Source organism: Mizuhopecten yessoensis, unplaced genomic scaffold, assembly GCF_002113885.1.
Source record: "Mizuhopecten yessoensis strain PY_sf001 unplaced genomic scaffold, ASM211388v2 scaffold3229, whole genome shotgun sequence".
Taxonomy (NCBI): Eukaryota; Metazoa; Mollusca; class Bivalvia; order Pectinida; family Pectinidae; genus Mizuhopecten; species Mizuhopecten yessoensis.
In genome coordinates, this window is record NW_018404940.1 from 1,715,402 (window position 1) to 1,734,875 (window position 19,474).

The following is a 19,474-nucleotide window of genomic DNA, read 5'->3' on the forward strand; positions in this document are numbered from 1 at the left end:
AAGAGAATAACGATTTGTTTATTTATTTTTAAACTTTATTTTGGCAAATTGTTATTTGAACGATATTCAACTCCTTCTTGCAACTCTCCGCGACGTGATGGTGAATATAACGAAGTATGGTCAAGGGTATGTAACTCTTACAGATGACGGCATTTTCTCACTAGGTGGCAATACAATACAATATTTGTGATTGGGCCTAAATATAGAAACGGCGATCATGTGACTGGATACCCCCTTCAGGAGCTCCCGTAAGATTAAGTTAGGTACAATATCTTGGAAGGCTGAAGAATTCCCATGAGAGACAGCACTATATTCAGATGAAAACATGTCAACGAGGAAAACGAACGGGATATAAACAGATCACACTAAACCTTGTTTGTAAACTTGTGTTTAAAGGTACCTTCTGAAGCTGAAGTTGAAGGATAGATGACTCATAAATATCATAACATGTGACTGAAATTAAAAAGTTGCTCAGACAAGATGTTAATGTGAAACTTCTACGCGGGGAAAAATGACAATTTGTTTCAAACATAAGTCTTGATCATATGGCTAATTAGGTTTCGCAACGTTGTGTAAATATTAAGATTTAATCATGCATGTATCGTAAATAATGTATATATATATTCAGATATAGACAATGAATTGAAGATGCACTGTTCTCATAAAGACAGATGAAACCTTGTAACGGTTGTGATTTGAGTAAGATTGAAACATATGATGTAAATATTGATGATATTGATCAAGTCTTTACAGTCATATTCATTTTGCTGTCTTCAGTAGCTGACCCTTGAAGGATTTGTCGCACAGGTAGAAATATCACAGGCATTCTTTATATACAGTAATTGTAATATCACTACCTAGTGTGGCTGTAGGGAGGGGGTTGCTTGGGGGCTACATCCTATATCTCTAGTGCTTGACAGGCTCCTAGATGTGTTGTGGAAGCTTAGTAGTTTGTTTATTTGAGCATATCGCTGTCTCACCACTCCAGCTTCAGAATCACATTGGTATAATTCTCATACACTTATCTGGCAACTTTTCTTTGGACTTGTTCCCGTTGAGTAATCAAGTTTTGATGCTAATTGGGCCCAAGATGATTCCAGAATAACTATAAATAAAGTCAGTGGATGTTATTAACTATTAAGTTATCCAGTAGAATGGACTGGTAAATCAGGTTTTTCCTGTGTTTTCTTAGTCTTAATAGACATATGTAAACTTAATTTATTTTACAACAATTATGAAAGAAGTTATCTAAACTTATATTAATCACTTGATTAATCTTGTTGGCTCCGATTTTAGTGCGCAGGGGTCTTAAATGTGGGAGGAACTGGAGTTCCCAGAGAAAACGAATGTGGTTTAGCAGGTTACGCCATAACTTTTCACGTCTGATCATCCACTGTGCCACCCGACCGACTAAGACATTAGAACTAAAGTCAGAAAGACACATGAGAGTATTTCGATATGCTGGTCGCATATATAGCATGTGGGGAAACGTCACTTGCTACTAAATATAGATACTGTGACACCAGGCTTATATATACTTTTTGGTTTTATAGCATGTGAAATTACCTTGTGGTTGATATTGTGCCAGCTAATCGACTGGTTTAATTAGGTTCAGTTCCTACAATCAGCTGAATTGTTTTCCTTTAAGCAAGACACTTTAAATTAACCCATGTTGCTTAACTTCACCTGCCTAGAGTTGAGTACAAAATGGTCTGGATTGGGTACTACAGTTTCTTTGCTGTATTGATCCAAATGGTATGACACTATAAATAAGCTGTTTGAAACACTGACCCAGAACAAGCAGAACACCTATACATCCTCCAGTATGTACACAAACACACATTGGGGTATACGTACCAAAGGGGAAATTTGTAAAGATGAAGGTACTAAAGGGAAGCATGTGGTAAGATGTGCTTGAGTAAGACTGCTCTCACACTTTCCTGATTGTGTTGTAGATATATGTCTATAATACCTTGACTGTGAAGTGCCCTGGAAAATTTTTCTTTAGTTTAGATAATGTGTATAATACATAATTTAGAGTCAAAGTACAGGGGTGTACAATTCCAGTAGCCAAACGTCTGTGTCTAGTAGATTTTATGTTGGGGCTAGACTAGTGTTGGTTTTTTTTATTGTTTATAATAAGAGTGTATGTGGGTTAAGTAGCACTTTTCAAAACCAACCTGCAGTCTTTGAATATGAAATCTTACACCCCTGAAGTAAAAATTAAGGATTTCCAAAAGTTTTCATTATGAGAGTGAACAACCAGAATCTTCATTGACATGATAAAATGTTCCAGGACATAGCAGCAATGGCCAACAATGAACCAACAGAAACAACAGCTCTTCTTGCTGATTCCCAACCCCCAGAACCAAGTTTGGAGACCGAAACACTCCTAGGAAATGTTCGGTCTGGAACCTCAAAGACACGGAAAAAAGAATTACCACAGCCGTTTGCCGCCCTGGGCTCCCCGGCTTCTATTGAAGTGGAGATTGATAATGGAGAAGGTCTCTACATCACACAGAGTCTGAGTAGCTTACAGAACAGCAGCAAGACTCCAGTTCATCTCCGTACATCGTAAGTATTCAACAGTTATTTCATGCATTTAGAGTAAATCAATTTCTAATCCCACTCACTGAAGTAAATTGGATAATCCTTAATATTTTCATTTTTAGCTCACCTGGCACGAAGTGTGCCAGTTGAGCTGAGCTAATGGTAGGGTGTGTTGTCTGTCGTCCATCCGTCAACTTTAACTTTGAATGACTACTTTTTAAGAACTGGAGGACATAGGGCCATGATATTTGACAGAGTGCTATAAAATTTCCTCAAATAAATGACCACAACTCAATTCAAGGTCACTGGGGTCAAATATGTAAAAACCTTTGAACAACTTCTTCTGAATAACCAGGAGGCCCTACTAATACATGGCCATTAGGTACCTGGGACAGAGTTCTATAACTTAACTCAAATAAATTACTTTGACCTACTTTCAAGGTCACAAGGATAAAAAGTGTTTAAAACCTTTAAACAACTGCTTCTGAATAACCAATAGACATAGAGAAATGATATTTGGTCACCAGGTACCTGGGACAGAGTGATATTAAAAGACCTTGATCTACTTTCAAGAACACAGGGGACAAATATGTTAAAAACCTTTAACCAACTTATTTTAAATAACCAGGAGGACTAGAGCAATGATATTTGACCAGCTGTAGGAACCTGGGACAGAGTTCTATAACGTTTCTTCAATAAATGACTTTGACCTACTTTCAAACTCACAAGAGTGAAAAGTGTTTAAAATCTTTAAACAACTTCTTCTGAATAACCAAGAGGCCTAGAGCAGTGATATTTGGTCAGCAGGTACATGGGACTAATGATATAAACTTTCCTCAAATAAATGACATTGACCTGCTTTTTAAGGTCACAGGGGTCAACTATGTAAATATCTTTAAACAACTTCTTCTGCAATACCTGTCCTGGGTGACGATATTTGACCAGTAGCTTGCTGGGATAGAGAAGCATAAAGTTTCATTTAGTCTGGAATATTCTTAAGCCAAGATGACTCAATTTATGGAAATATTTGCAAAAGTACTTTCATTGAGAATATTTTCCCATGATTGTTCAAATTTCCAGGTGAGTGATACAGGCCAGAGGGCCTCTTGTTTGTATATAATTTTCATGAGTTGGTAGTCAGAAGGCATTTTACCGCTGTTTTGATGTATGTTACATCTAAGAATCTCCATGGCATTCTTTTTACAGCCATACCTATCCCATGTATTAATTAACATATTGGTGCCTGATATCCCGATTTCAATAAAATCTTGTATTTCGTTGATGGTCTAATTTTAGCATGTCAAAATTCTTAAAACTGAAACATTCCATGCTATAGACTGTGCCAGTACAATGAAAAACCACAAAATAATTGGAATAATTTAACCTCTCCTGTTTATGGAGTTATGCCCCTTAGTTTAAGAAGTTGTTCTAACTACACCTCCCAAGGTACAGCCTCAATTTGAATGGAGGGGATGTGAATCAATTATATGAAATGGAGTTACCTCCCCTATTTGTAGAGTTTTATCCATTCGCTTAAAGGTGGGAGGTATTAGTCTAAAGTTACACCCGCTTTGATTGCCCTTTGTCAGTATAATCCACAATCTTGTGTATTTTTGAAATAAGTATTTTTATCATGTTTGACGTCTGTGTCACTTGATGTTTTCAACAGGAATCTCGCCAGTTTGATGCATTTGCTGAAAGGTAACATAGGCACTGGGGTTCTGGCCATGCCGTCTGCTTGTAAATACGCTGGCTTATGGGTAAGATCACTGTAAATCAACTCATATTTTTTTACCTGCAATCATTTAAGTTGGTATGCTGTTACACTTGGGACAGAAAAGTGTCAAACTTGTACAAAATAAGGTCATGTTACCTACATTTTGAGCTTAAACTTTAATTGAAAGTGCAAAATATGTGAGATACTGCTTGTCCGGAAAGCAAATTATTTCACATGCAATCATCAAAGTTGGAATGCTGGTACAATTGAGAAGGTGGATTATCAAGGATAAAAATAGGTCAGTCAATGACCTATTTTTATCCATGATAATCCAATAATGACATTGTAACCTATACTTTGACCTTTGACCTTAACAAAATTTGCAAAAATATTGTGATATACCACTTGTCTGGATCATCTTCATCTTCCACATTATTTCACATGCAGTCATTAAAGTTAGTGTGTTGGTAGCTGCGGGAACTGTAGCTTCTATCCCCAATCTTTTTTTTAATTTTTTTTTATTATTATCTAACCTAGATCTATGGTCTATCGGGTCTAGAAGCTATGGTTCCCGCAAATGATTGGTCACTGTGATTTACATTAAATACATATAATCATTATAAATTCAAACCATATTTGATCCCCTAAGCGCCCTAAGGCAGGATTTAACTGTCCTGTGGTACATAAACATTGACATTGAACAAAAAAGAATAGGAATATCTCTATACCTGGTATATATGTATATATGATTGGTGTGTTATAGGAGGCACGGTAGTCCAGTGGTAGGACGCCGGGCTCCTGACCGAAGGCACGGCAATGTGTTGTATCTTTGAGCAAGATACTTTACTCAGCTTGTTCCAGTTTACTCAGCTGTAAATGAGTACATGGTTGGGCAGTGCTAGAATTGTTGAATGCTAGTTGTTAGCACCGAAATGGCAGCTCCGGCTGTATGCTCCCCAGGGAGTTGAGAAATGTATTGGCTGGTTGCAAAGGCCCTATAACCACGGATAATAATTTGTGAACCGCTTTGAGACGCTCTACGAACTAGGTTGTGATAAAGCGGTATATAGGAACCTCCAATTATTTTATTATTATTATTATTATTATAGGCCGGCCCTGTTGGTGTCTTAGTTATAGGGTTCATAGCCACACACTGTATGCACATGTTAGTCAACTGTAGCCGAAAGCTGTGCAAAAGGTAGGTATATCTGTTTCATATTGAGGTCAGAAATATTTTTGGAAATATCACCATACTTTGAGTTGATATGTTTTTAATTGGTCCGAGATTGGTCTAGATTATTTAACACAGTAAGAACTTTCAGTCGACCCTTGACATTTAGCAATTTCAGATGTCAAATCATAACTTTCCTGAAAGTTGAAGGGTCAGAACACAGGACAAATAGACATGTCCATTCAAACCATTTTAGAGTCAAAATCATAACTCTCAAGGGTCAAATGAAAGATGGTGACTTTATATTCTGGCTAACTCAGATTATGTGGAGGATTATTCAATTTTGATGGATTTCTTTTATTGTATGTTGATTCATCTTAAGAATAGCTTTTTGATTTTGACTGAATTTTAAATAAAAACTTCAATCAAAACAACTGACCAGTACTGTTTGCCTTAAACAGGCGAGAAGGACTCTATGCATTGGGATATGCGGAGATTTTAGAAGAAAGCTTGAGAACAGGACCACCTCGTTTACAGAGATTCCACAGACATGGCCGGTAAATATTGCTATGGTACACAACTACAGTTGAGTCTGGTTAACCAAGCCACCACTAATCTGGTTGTCCCACTATCTGGCCTCATTAATTCAGCCACCACTAATCTGGTTGTCCCACTATCTAACCTCATTAATTCAGCCACCACTAATCTGGTTGTCCCACTATCCAACCTCATTAAATCAGCCCCCATTAATCTGGTTGTCCCACAATCTAACCTAATTAATTCAGCCACCACTAATCTGTTTGTCCCACTATCCAACCTCATTAATTCAGCCACCACTAATCTGGTTGTCCAACTATCCAACCTCATTAATTCAGCCACCACTAATCTGATTGTCCAACTATCCAACCTCATTAATTCAGCCACCACTAATCTGGTTGTCCCAATATCTAACCTCATTAATTCAGCCACCACTAATCTGGTTGTCCCACTATCAAACCTCATTAATTCAGTCACCACTAATCTGGTTGTCCCACTATCTAACCTCATTAATTCAGCCACCACTAATCTGGTTGTCCCACTATCTAACCTCATTAATTCAGCCACCACTAATCTGGTTGTCCCACTATCCAACCTCATTAAATCAGCCCCCATTAATCTGGTTGTCCCACAATCTAACCTCATTAATTCAGCCACCACTAATCTGTTTGTCCCACTATCCAACCTCATTAATTCAGCCCCCATTAATCTGGTTGTCCCACAATCTAACCTTATTAATTCAGCCACCCCTCGATCCCTCTAACTAGACCCATTAAGTATAATCCAGCCACCACTAATCTGGTTGTCCCACTATCTGGCCTTGTTAATCCAGCTACCACTAATCTGGTTTTCCCACTACCTGGCCTTGTTAATCCAGCTACCACTAATCTTGTTGTATTTAAAAATAAAAAACTTTCATTGTGATTTATGGTCTATTTATGATGTACATAAAAGTCAAATAAACAGATGTATAGTGGAATCTGTATTAAGCGACCACCCAAGGGAAATTAAAAAACGGTCGTTTAATAAAAGTGGTTGTTTAAACAAGTTTGACCAGATTTTGTACAGAATTACACAGCCGACTATATAACCGAACGACACAAAGGAATCCCGGAGCAGATGCAACTTTGTAGATACATATATTTAATATATACATCCATTGAAGAGAGAATTTGTGCTGTTCAATAGAAAATGCTTAGTGACCAAAGAAACGTTTTTTTATCACATCCATTGAGCATTAGTAATTTGTATGAATTTATGGCTTATACACATGGAAGAAAAATTAAAATCTCAAATGTTTTAGTAGTATTATTCAATTCAATTTTTAAAGAGGCAGAACTTTAAATTCAAAGTTTTGAATCTTTGAAACGTCATGAATCATGTCATTTCATTTATTTTTCTTTATATTTTGGCATAAAATCTTCCCAGGATAAGACATCCATTTTTTTGTATTGCACCTTACAATCAGGTAATAATATAACAATCTGCAATTGATGTAGATTATAAAAACCCTCCATAAGTGACGACATGTACCTATTTCAATGCTGATAAAAAGGTCAATTTGTGTTCATTTTTAACAGTCTATAAATAATCACAAAGAAATCCCAGAACAGGCTTTAGGTGTAAACTAAAAACGACGAAGGTGTGACTGATTTTTCCTTTTTTTTCATTCCACAGGTACACAATTAACGGCTTCCTGCTTCTAACTCAGTTTGGATTCTGCTGTGTATACATCCTATTTATTGCACAGAACATTCAACAGGTATATCAGACTGATTTATTGAAACTGAACAATTACTTGCATTTCCTTATACATGTACCTTAAAAATGTATGAAAATTTATATAAAAAGTACATATAAATACTTTTATGTTTATATAAGTTTCAGATTTTAAATTTGATTATGTTTTGTTATTACTTCGCTAGCGATGTTTAAAGGGGAAACTTTGGGAAATAACATTTTCTGGTACCCCGGATAGGTACGGGTATATCCATATATATATATGGAGGGGGGGGGGGGGATTCCCCAGTCATTACAATTGTATTGTGTTATGATAACAAAGCATCAAAAATGTGTTTACTATTAACGCCGACATTGCATTAGAGATATGACAGAGCTAACAGGAGATTTATCCTCTTGGGGTTCAGATTTGGGATCACAACCATCAGGGAAGGATTACATAGTTGCCAGACCCTCCGAAAACCTCATTTTTGACAATTTAGAATCTCCCCCTCCTTGGGTTGAGAATCCTTTTCTAATATTCTCTCCATTAGAAAGAAAAATCCACTTTTCCACCTACTGTCCTCAGGTAAAGACCGGCATTCCCTTGTCATAAACAATTGCTTGACATCTCGATTTGATGAAACATGTTTGTGAAACAACTTGATTACTGGGACAAATTCGTAGATAAAAAATGCCACAAATCCTTTCCTGTGAAACATGGGCTGGAATAACTGAATTAGTGGTGACAGGATGAAGGAGGCTTAATTGTACACTTTTCTTCTCATTAACAGTATTAAATGACACTATATAACTCCCCTTAGGCTTGGTTGACTGATGCTAAAACCCTCTGATGCTTTACTTTTTGTGTCACCTGTAATGCGAGGCGACATATAAGTATTACTTTGTCGATGTTGGTTGCATCATCTTAAACAAGGTTTCCGTGCGATAACTTCAATTCCCTTGGGTTGATTGAACTCAAGTTTACATGCATTTTGGGTGGAGAAATGCCCCTTTTATTGCCAAATAAGGGCATTGTATAGTAAATGTAATAACTTTTTTTATTTTTTAATCAATTCATTTCAAATTTTTTACGGTAATGCTAGAAGCAATAATATTCAACACATATTACGAGTTTTTCCATAGAGTTTCTTTTTGCGTTTTGGCATACCACACTTGACATAGCAACGCTGTTCATCCTTTTTGCTGTTAATTTTTGCTTGTTTTGCCATAACTCAAGCCAAAACACTTTTCTCACTAAAAGTGCTGAGCAGGCGACACGTCCACTCCTGTGGAATTCTTGTTTATATTTGTTTTTTTGTGTGTCCAAGGTGGTAAATTCATTCCACTCGAATGGTCCAGACGTGAAAGTTTACCTGCTGGTATCAGCGGCCCTCCTTATACCCTACTGCTTCGTGAAGAACTTGAAACACCTGGCTCCATTCTCAACATTTGCAAACCTGCTGGTGATCGTGGGCCTTGTGATCGTGTTTCAGGAGCTTGTTCAGGGCCTCCCAGATGTCAGCACTCGCCCTGCTATACTTCCCGTAGATAAACTTCCGCTTTACTTTGGGACAGCGATGTTTGCCTTTGAGGCCATTGGCCTGGTAAGTGATGTGTATGCGGTAATTGTAACATAATGTTTCCAGTTTTTCATGTGCTGCTTTTGAATTAACCCTGTTTTTACCTCATTTTCAAAAAGTGCATGTGAGCTTATGTGATAATGCAGCATCATCTTTTCTTACTTCTTCAAGTGAATCATGGAGCCTACATTCATGATATTTGACATGTTCTTTGTTTGAATAGACAACTGTTAAGTTTGTTAAAACATAGGACATTGACCCACTGTCTTCTCATGGATCAGATGCATTTAACACTGAAAGTATTTCTGTCTGTACTACATACTAGGTATAAAATCTACCTGTCCTGTTTACCAGCCATTTATTGTCTGTTTATATCGCCAGGTATAAATCTACTTATGCTTTTCACCAGGTGTACATTTTTCCATCCTTTTTATCAGGTGTAAATTTTCCCATCCTTTTAACCAGATGTAAACTTTTCCCTTCCTTTTCACCAGGTTTAAATAAATCTATTTGTCCTTTTCACCAGATGTACATTTTCCCATCTTTTTTACCAGGTGTAACTTTTCCCTTCCTTTTCACCAGGTATAAATATACTTATCATTTTCACCAGGTGTACATTTTCCCATCCATTTTATCTAGTATTAATTTTCCTCTTTGCACCAGGTATAAACTTTCCCATCCTTTTTACCAGGTGTAAATTTTCCCTTCCTTTTCACAGGTATAAATGAATCTACTTGTCCTTTTCACCAGATGTACATTTTCCTATCCTTTTTACCCGGTTAACTTTTCCCATCCTTTTCACCAGGTGTAAATTTTCCCACTCTTTTTACCAGGTGTAACTTTCCCCATCCTTTTCACCAGGTATAAATAAATCTACTTGTCCTTTTCACCAGGTGTACATTTTCCCATCCTTTTTATCAGGTGTTAATTGTCCTCTTTTCACCAGGTATAAACTTTCCAATCCTTCCTAACAGGTGTACATTTTCCCATCCTTTTCACCAGGTTTAAGATTTCCCATCCTTTTCACCAGGTATTAATCTACTTGTCCTTTTCACCAGGTGTAAATTTTCCCATCCTTTTTACAAGGTGTAAACTTTCTGAACTTTTTATCAGATGTAAATTTTCGAATCCTTTTCACTAAGTGTAAACATTTCCATCCTTTTTACCTGGTGTGAGCATTCCCATCCTTTTCACCAGGTGTAAGCATTCCCATCCTTTTCACCAGGCGTAAATCTCCTTATCCTATTTATCAAGTATAACCTTTTTGTCTGTTATCTAGGTGATGCCTATAGAAAACAAGATGCGACACCCTGAGGACTTCGGAGGCTGTGCAGGTATCCTCAACCTAGGGATGACCTTTGTTGTCTGTCTCTACACAGCTATGGGTTTCTATGGTTACCTCAAATATGGCGATCAAGCAGAAGGCAGTATTACCCTGAACCTACCGGGTAAAAATTGGTGAGCACATAATCAACAACAACCACTGTTCTTATAAAATCGTTAACTTTTGAACCGGTAAAAACATTTTGATGAAACCTGAAGCATACCTGTATTTATCTAGGAGGTTAACACTGCATAATAATTAGGTCACCATGACCTTCACTTCAAGGTCAGATACATGTAAAATTTCCAGTGAAATTTGTCTGAGCAATAAGTTTTTAAATGTGATGAAATTCAAAGTATACCTGCACCAGTCAAAGAAGGTGGGAAGTACATTATAATAAGGTCAGGATGGCCTTCACCTCTTGTTCAAATTCAAATACGTAATTTTATTTGAAATCTTACCTGGGTTGTAAATTTAACACCATTGAGCAGATTTTTATGAAACTGAACATTACATATATCGCCCACAGATAGTTTACAGTGAACTTCGTTTAAGTCTTCGGAACATTTACCTCTAGGTCAAAGGTCAAATAAGTTTATAGCAAATACGCATAAAAGTATTGGCTAATTAGTGGAGTGTTTGGGAAACGCATGTTTTTGTTCAAGTCTTTATTTAGAAGACATTTTGTTAACAATAATAACAGCTGGTCATTAATTAAATTGACGCCATTCACACTCTTGACCTTGTCAAACCATGGATGTTGGAGTTATCATAGACAATATACCCATGAACTAAATCCTATGCTGCACAGTGATGGTGACATTTATTGATGTTTCAGGTTGTTTACTACAGTAAACTTGATGTATGCCATGGCCATCTTTATATCCTATGGTCTACAGTTTTATGTAGTCGTCCGAATCATCTGGCCAGCGTTAGAAGCAAAGATCAGCTCGAGGAAAGCCAAGATTGTATCGGAGTACATTTTTAGGACAGCGCTGGTACTTGGCACATGTGAGAGACATTTTGTGTGTTTATATGGTTAAATTAAAACATTATACTTAACTCTCTGTTCAAAATGTGTTTTATCAAACAAAGATTATTTTCATTATACACATGTACTGCATCCATATAATATAATTTCTGATTAGATGACATCTATCACATGACAACAATGTAACATGCATGGTCAGTTTCCCTCACAGGCAATCGTTCATTTGTCATTGATATATATCCGGTATCAACATTTGATAATCTTCAAATTGCTGCTCCCTTCCCTGTTATTTCAATAGAATAAAGCATTTATTATTTGTATTAAGGAAACATGAATATTTGTTTCCCAGTCTGTGGTTAACCATGATGCATTTTTCAACCATCACGATCCCTGTGCTTCATTTATGACAAGTTCTATTCTACAAGTGATATTATATCCCAGCTATTCAAAAATTGTCCCCAGAGTTACAATATTCCATTAGAAATCTGTTGTGTCACATGTTTTTCAATAAACTTTAAATGAAAATCTTTTCCAGCAGCTATAGTTTGCTTATCCAATGAAAATGCAATTTATGTCTGATAAATTATAATGATAAGTGGAGTGGGGTCGATGTACTAAAGAATGGATTATGAATTGGATCTTATCCTAAATTTTATTTTGATGTGTAAGGTTGTTTTTGCTTGCCTCCTTTACCTCCTTTACATACTACCTAACTTCCTGCAAGAGATACTTATGATATGAAGGTGATGATTTATGTCTCAAACTTGGACATTCGTCTGTTTGTCTGGGGTATATAAGCAACAGTTGAGCAGACAGTTCGATCCAGACCTAAATAAAATCCTCACAATATTTGAGCATTCATAAGAATTGTACTTTTTCCAGAACATGGAAAATTCTTATATAACAATTTATTGACCACAGGTGGAATATCCATGGTGGTGCCACACCTTGACCTGATGATATCCTTGGTTGGCTCCCTTGCCAGTAGCTCTCTAGCCCTGATGTTTCCTCCTCTCATTGAGATCATCACATATTCAGCTGAAGGAGAGCGTCTCTCTGCCATCAAAGTCTTTAAGAATGTCCTCATCATACTGCTGGGCATTGTAGGGTTTGCCACTGGTACGTTTGCCGCCCTGAATGAAATAATTAGGACATTCCAGGACCCTTCCGGTGGTGATGTAGGCAGAAATGCAACTATGGTTGCTGGATGGGATATTTCACACTCAACAACCTACAGCTGATTGTGGTTGTATGGTAATTTTTTATCTGTGATAATAGCCTTCTCGTCATTTCAATCATTTACCATAAATGTATCAACTTGTTTTTAATACCTTTGTTCTTCTGTCAATGATTTTTAGATAAATGGTAAATTTTCCAGCTCAAAGAGGAATTTGAAGAGACAAAAACGTTTTTCTCTGGGGAAATCTTACCTGTAAACAGTTTTGATTTCAGGTCTGAGTTGGGCCCTGGGTCCTTGCCATATTTTTTGTTGCTCACGTTTAGTGTATAGATTTGTTTTCCTCACTGTTTTCACTGTCATTAATTATTTTTGCCAAAAAGAAAGTAGTTGAAGGAAGATTTGGAGTTAGATAGCTTTTCAGTTGCTTTAGAATTTGTAGCAATAATGTGCAATTATACTTAAAGAAGTTTCATCAGTTTTGAAATCATTGTGAATGACATTGTAGATGTTAAGGTGTCAGAATGTTTTAAGACCGACAGGTCCCTTTCTAAAGCTAAGGCTGTGATTATAATTGTCTTGTCATTTGAAGTGTAAATAAATACAGATTCATAGTTCACAAAAAAGGAACTGTTTTGTAAATTTAACTCTGAAAAGAATATCCAAAACACTGACACCTAGATACTGAAATCCAGATGCTGTGAAAATGATTAATTTTTTTAAAGGAAAGTTCCTCTCTGCAAGATATTTTTTTTTATGCACAACCTGAAAATATTCACAAATTCAACACAGCGTTTAGCAGTAGGAATGTAAAATGATACAACATACTAAACCAAATGACAAACCCCAAATTTAACACTGTACAAATTCATACTGTTTCACATCACTGAGGAATCAACACTGGTTAGATCGGACCTGGTGTTTTGTTTGAAGTGGAACACAGGGTTACCTCCACTTCCAAAAGTGTTCATTTTGAACTGTTAGGTATATACATGTAATAATTTTAAATGAATTGTAGCAGACCATTTAATAACCAATGTTCTATACATACAAGGAGTATAAATAAACCAATCATGTGTATAACATAGGAAAAATGAAATGATCGTGTGATATTTATGTGTCAAAATATTGTATCGCACCTGAACATTTCTGTTCATTCCTCTGAGAATATATTTTTGTATTTGTATAAAGAACAGTCATTTGCAAAGTCCTATATACAATGTATCATATAATGATCCACATTTACAACTACTTGACATACTCACTATGTAAGCCTATCAAATTATAAAATCATTCCTATAGAATCTTATCACTGACTGCACTGCACCATCATCATCACACGGAATGTGTGACAGAATTGAGGACGTGATGGGGGACATTTTCAGAAAATAAAGCGTGTTACACATTGTTGAGCAATTGTGACATCACATCACATCACGTGAAACGGGGTGTAGGATAGACATTTCTTACACCCAGGTCTTACCCTGGATAGCTCTATCTTACACCCAGGTCTTACCCTGGATAGCTCTATCTTACACCCAGGTCTTACCCTGGATAGCTCTATCTTACACACACGGAAATAACAGAAAGGGTTTTCTCTCATTTCCCTGTATGTAAGATAGAGGTGTCTAGGGTAAGATAGGGGTGTAATTAAATTGCCAAATTTGAAAATCCTGAGGTTTGAATTTTCCTATCCTACACCCCTGGGCATGAAAGAGTCTTATAATCTTTTCCCCAGCAAAATACAGGGATACACATACAAAGTGTGTGAGAAATAGGATTTGAAAGGCGTCTTTTCAATTTTCATGCTGGTATGAATGCAAGTTAGTTACATAAGTTTTCCATACAGCCTCATATTATTGTGCATTATGTAACTCATAATAATATGTGATGGGTATCTACCACAATAATAGTGACGATGTTGCTTATTTATATCATATTTTTCTCGTTAGTTGAGTAATTATATAATGAGCAGCTTAATACACACGAATGCTATCGAAACTTAGAATGGGAAGGAGTAATAGGAACACTTAAGAGTTACCTCACATTTAATGATCAACATAGTTTTCACATTGGAAATCATAGAATATTTGTTATCTTTTTGTTCCAATTATTAATTTCTTTATGCCTCTTTTTTTGTTCTTATGTTTTAGCTATGTTACAATCAGACTTATAGTCACATACATGAACACTTTGCCATTTACTTTTTTAAAGGTATTTTTTGGTTATGTCATGCCTGTTAGTAGGAACTTCTATGGCTTACATTTACCATGTAAATATAAAATGCCGTTTTCTACTGGAATGATGATTAAAAATTGTTGCTCAATCCCAAAAGTTGTGGAAAAAAGCACATCATAAAAATATGATTTTTGACATTTTTGTTTTGTTTATAGTAAATCTGTTATTTATACATTGTATATGTTGTCTTTTTTGTTGAGCAGGGTTGAACAAATATCAACGACTACCTTTAACACTTTCACTTCTATGTAACTTAAGTAGACTCTTCCATGCATTGATCTGGGTGAGTCCATTATGGTCTACAGTGGTGAAAGGTTAAATAGGTCGGCATGTTTAGCATAAATGCATCAAAGGGAAACGACTCGGTTTTCTCCATTTTATATTTTTTCATAGTTCAACAAATGAAATCTTTTTATATAAAGCACTCAATTAAGATTTAATTCTGATTAAATTTTTTCTATATGCTATAGTTTCAATTGTGTGTTTCCTCTTGTAAAAAGCTGAATTATGTTTTAGTTTGAGAGAGACAGAGAAATGTTTAGAATTTAAATAAATGTTATCTTTCTTCATGTTTTTTGAATGCCATATTTTTAACGTTGAATAAGAATCTAATTTTTATTTTGTTGAGGTGTAATTAAGTATATTGGGTCAATATGTATAAAAAGAATTGATTCCATTGTAATTAATTTGTTGTCAACATTATATGAATTTTTAACATCCTAATATCTCACAATATATACCAATATATAGCAATACCATGCATTCCTAAATTTAATTTTTTATTTGTTCCTTTAAAATGTACATACTGCTAGTTTTTGTTTGTTTTGTTTTGTTTTGTTTTTTTAGTTTGTCTTTCAAGCTATTTAAAGATTTATATGCATGTATTTACTATTCTAAGATTGAAAATAAAAATATTTTTGAGAGTTTGTTGATAAAAGTGAAGTTTTAAGTATTTGTAATGGTCTTGTTAAAGAAAAATACCATCAAACCTGTGTAGAAAGACCGTCCAAGAGATGGCTTCAATAGACAGGTGGTCTGTATAGACAGGTCATATAGAAAACACAATTTGGGGTTTATATCTTGAGATGTTGGTTTTTATAGCTCCAGTCAAAGTCTACAACTTTCACTTAAAAAAAAGGTTTCTGTAGAATTTAGAATTTGTTTTCAGTAATTCACCAATATCTTGTGTACATGTTCTGATGTTAGGCATTAAGTTTAAAGAGGAACCGTTTTGAAAAAAAAACGGTTGAGTTGCTTCAACGGTTTAAACGAAAACAGTCCTGGCATATCTTATATTTGTGCAAGTTGTGTACAAGGGATTGACTTTTTGATTGAATTTTGAAGTTGTATGGTTTAAAGCAATTAACTTTTTGTCCCTAACATGGTCTAATTTAATATACGACTGTACTCAAATATATATCTGATTTTCAACGTGTCCTCATATAAAATAACTGTTGTAACTGGATTTATTTCCATTTTACAGTTAATATATACTGTAAATATACAAATGTCAGTGTACAAATATTTCTGTGTATTGGCAGCTGTTTTCAAGTGACAAGCTTCAAGATTTAATGCCACAGCTATATAAAATGTACAGGAATACAGTAATGTTATAATCTGTGATTTGCATAATTAAGTGTTTTCTAATTACTCCCGTATTTATCTGGCAATGAGTTTGCTTGGAAATAAGCCAACCAATATAATAATAATTATGTTGCAGTTACTATACAGTTAGAGTATGGGGTTGAGGGATATAACAAGTTTCTGGTGTCCCGAGACCAGGTCTATTTCCCGAGGCGAAGCCGAGGAAAATAGGCATGGTCAAGGGACACCAGATACTTGCTATATATGCCTCAACCCCATACTTTAATCGTTTTATTATACCGATACACACTGGAGAGATAGTTTTAACTAGAAAATATTTGTAAACCATAAGCTGTATAGCTTCACGTCCCAAATACCCTTTTGATGGCAATGGAGCCAAATGCTTACGAGTTCGGAAGCAACCTCCGCCCACCTCGCGCGTCACTGCCGAGTTCGGTAACAAGCTCCGCCCACCCCTCGCCTGATTGGCTCGGCGGAAACACCCGAGTGTAGGTGTGTTTTAATTCACAGACTAACACACAGGACTAAAACACACTCAGGCAAAAGTGGGGATATATTTGATTTAACCAATTACTTTTATATAGAGTAAATAAAGTAGAGGTGTAATAATAAGAAATGCCAAAATTATCTTTTTCATTATCCTGTAATTAGCCCATCCCTCTACTTTAAGTCAGAGACTATGTGAACTCCTACCCTGAACAGGTGTAAACCCTTTTGCCCGGTGTGAGATATCCTTGTCTCGCCAAGGGTTGAGACGGAGGATTCCCTTATTCATAACATTCCCCTTATTCATAACAATGGTTTGACTTCATGTTAACAATACAATGACATCACGGCAAAAATCCGTCAACGTCATGTCAACAGGCTGAAATCAGCAGGTAACGTCAACATTATACTATGTGTATGATACATAATGGGTGAACAGGGTAAAAGAAAAAGGATCAATCACCCCCATGAGAGTGAGATAGGGGAATGTCAACCCCCGGGGGAAGATTTTTAAGTTGCCAACTTAAAGATTCTGTTTGGCAACTTTAGAATCTTCCCCCTCAAGTTGAGATTCCCCAGTCTCATCCCCAAGGGGGTAGAGATTCTATTAGGCCCAAGGCTTATTGCGGGATAAATATGGTAGTGTGAAATAAACATTGAAATACGCTTACTGATACAATATGATTTCTGCTGAAACGGATTACCGCTTATGTATGATTACCACTGAAAAATGCTTATTGCTGTAATACAATTACCACTGAAATATCACTACAACTGAAAGTGGTTTTCTGCTAAAATATTAATACATATGTACCTCTTATAACAAAAATATTTCCAACATTTAACATGTTTTTAACACAGGAACAGCTCCTGTATAGTTTTATGCTTTAATTTTCTGTTTGGAAATATTTATTCCAGCAATGGGTTGTTTCCAAAACCTTTTGGTTGCTGTTTAATGTATTTTAAACTGTTTAATGTATTTCAAACAAGACTTATCTCCCATTTTCTTCAAGGGCAAATATCTCCGTAAATATATTTGCTACAGATCTCCAAATATTGTACCAGCCTGCATACATATTTATTTTACCATTTAATTTCACCAGAATTGTTTGATTTTTATTGCACGGGTATTAGTTCTTTCTTTCCCAGGTCCTGTCATATATATGACACTTTGCTGAAGGTGCTTCCATGTTTTATGTTGTAGTGTTGTGCTTGTAGATTATACTCTGTGTATATGTCTAGCTAAAATTATAGTCCAAAACTTCCTATGAGTCTTACAATTCTTTAAAAAAAGGAATTGAAATCGACATTCTAGTGTTTAAAACTACCCTCGTCCTTGGTTTTACCAGATGACAATACCAGTACAGTGCTGGGATTTTGTGGGGGCAAACATAAGCAATTAATTTTGATCCTGGAATTACTATACGTTTGTTTATATTTCACCACTATTAGTGAATAGTCTTAAGTATCTCTCTGGTAGAATGCAATGAATTTATAGGGGCTTGTGGTTTTTCAGACTACAAAAATAACAAAAACAAAACATCAGCATCCAAACTTGTGAATTGTGAGGGGGAGTGGTCCAATAATTGTTGTTGCCGTGCTCCAGCACAGATGTCTGGGGTTTGATTCACGGTACAGGCCGGAAATTTACATATGTATATTTATATCTTGCTTCCTCATATGTGGACACTGTCATCGTGTAACTTAATCTGTGGACGCTTCTTCATATGATGTAGCTGTTGCCAAGACGTAAAACCCTATTCAAACCTGTGTTCAGAGACCACCCTATGGAAGTCCAAAAAGTTCTCTTATTGCAGTTAGTCTTTTAACTCATTTACCCCTGAAGACATATTTGAACTCTTCCAATTCAAAAGTTGGAATAGTTCGTTATGAAATTTCAGGGGTGAATTAATACAGGTTTAGTTGACATGAAACAACTACATTAGAGAGTATAAAAAGTCTTATTTTTTTATTTTTTTTTCAAACATTTAAAAAAAAAAATGTGACACAGGTGGTCTCTATACAGAGGTGGTCTCTCAAGCAATTTTGATTTATTCTCGGAAAAAAAGACTCAAAATGTTTAGGTCCTTTTGTCATAAAAGTCCCCCTTATAGAACTGAAATCTGTAGGTCCTTTGTCTCATTCACAGATGATATGAAAAGAGAGTAGTTTGTCACTCTCATGGCTCCTTAAATATACAAGGACTGCAGATGTGTGAAAAATAAATGATATTTGTATTATGTGTGGGATGGAAAATATCTGTGATGTAATGAAAACTAATCATGAAAGGTTCATCTGGTCTGACAGGGTTTTGTTTCTTTGGACAATTACAACTGTGAAGTATATTATGTATTTGTAATATAATATAGGAATTTA

At 35.8% G+C, this 19,474-nt stretch overlaps 1 protein-coding gene across 1 annotated transcript; it reads left to right on the top strand.

Annotated features, from left to right (window-relative positions):
* The first annotated feature begins 215 nt into the window (after positions 1 to 215).
* LOC110447163 (proton-coupled amino acid transporter 2-like) lies at positions 216 to 15,806 on the top strand. The gene is made up of 10 exons (XM_021492672.1): positions 216 to 396; positions 2,297 to 2,574; positions 4,220 to 4,310; positions 5,377 to 5,465; positions 5,900 to 5,995; positions 7,653 to 7,737; positions 9,026 to 9,301; positions 10,557 to 10,735; positions 11,440 to 11,612; positions 12,514 to 15,806. The coding sequence occupies exons 2-10, from the start codon at positions 2,309 to 2,311 to the stop codon at positions 12,831 to 12,833; spliced, it is 1,575 nt and encodes a 524-aa protein (XP_021348347.1). The 5' UTR covers positions 216 to 396; positions 2,297 to 2,308; the 3' UTR covers positions 12,834 to 15,806.
* Positions 15,807 to 19,474: the final 3,668 nt, after the last annotated feature.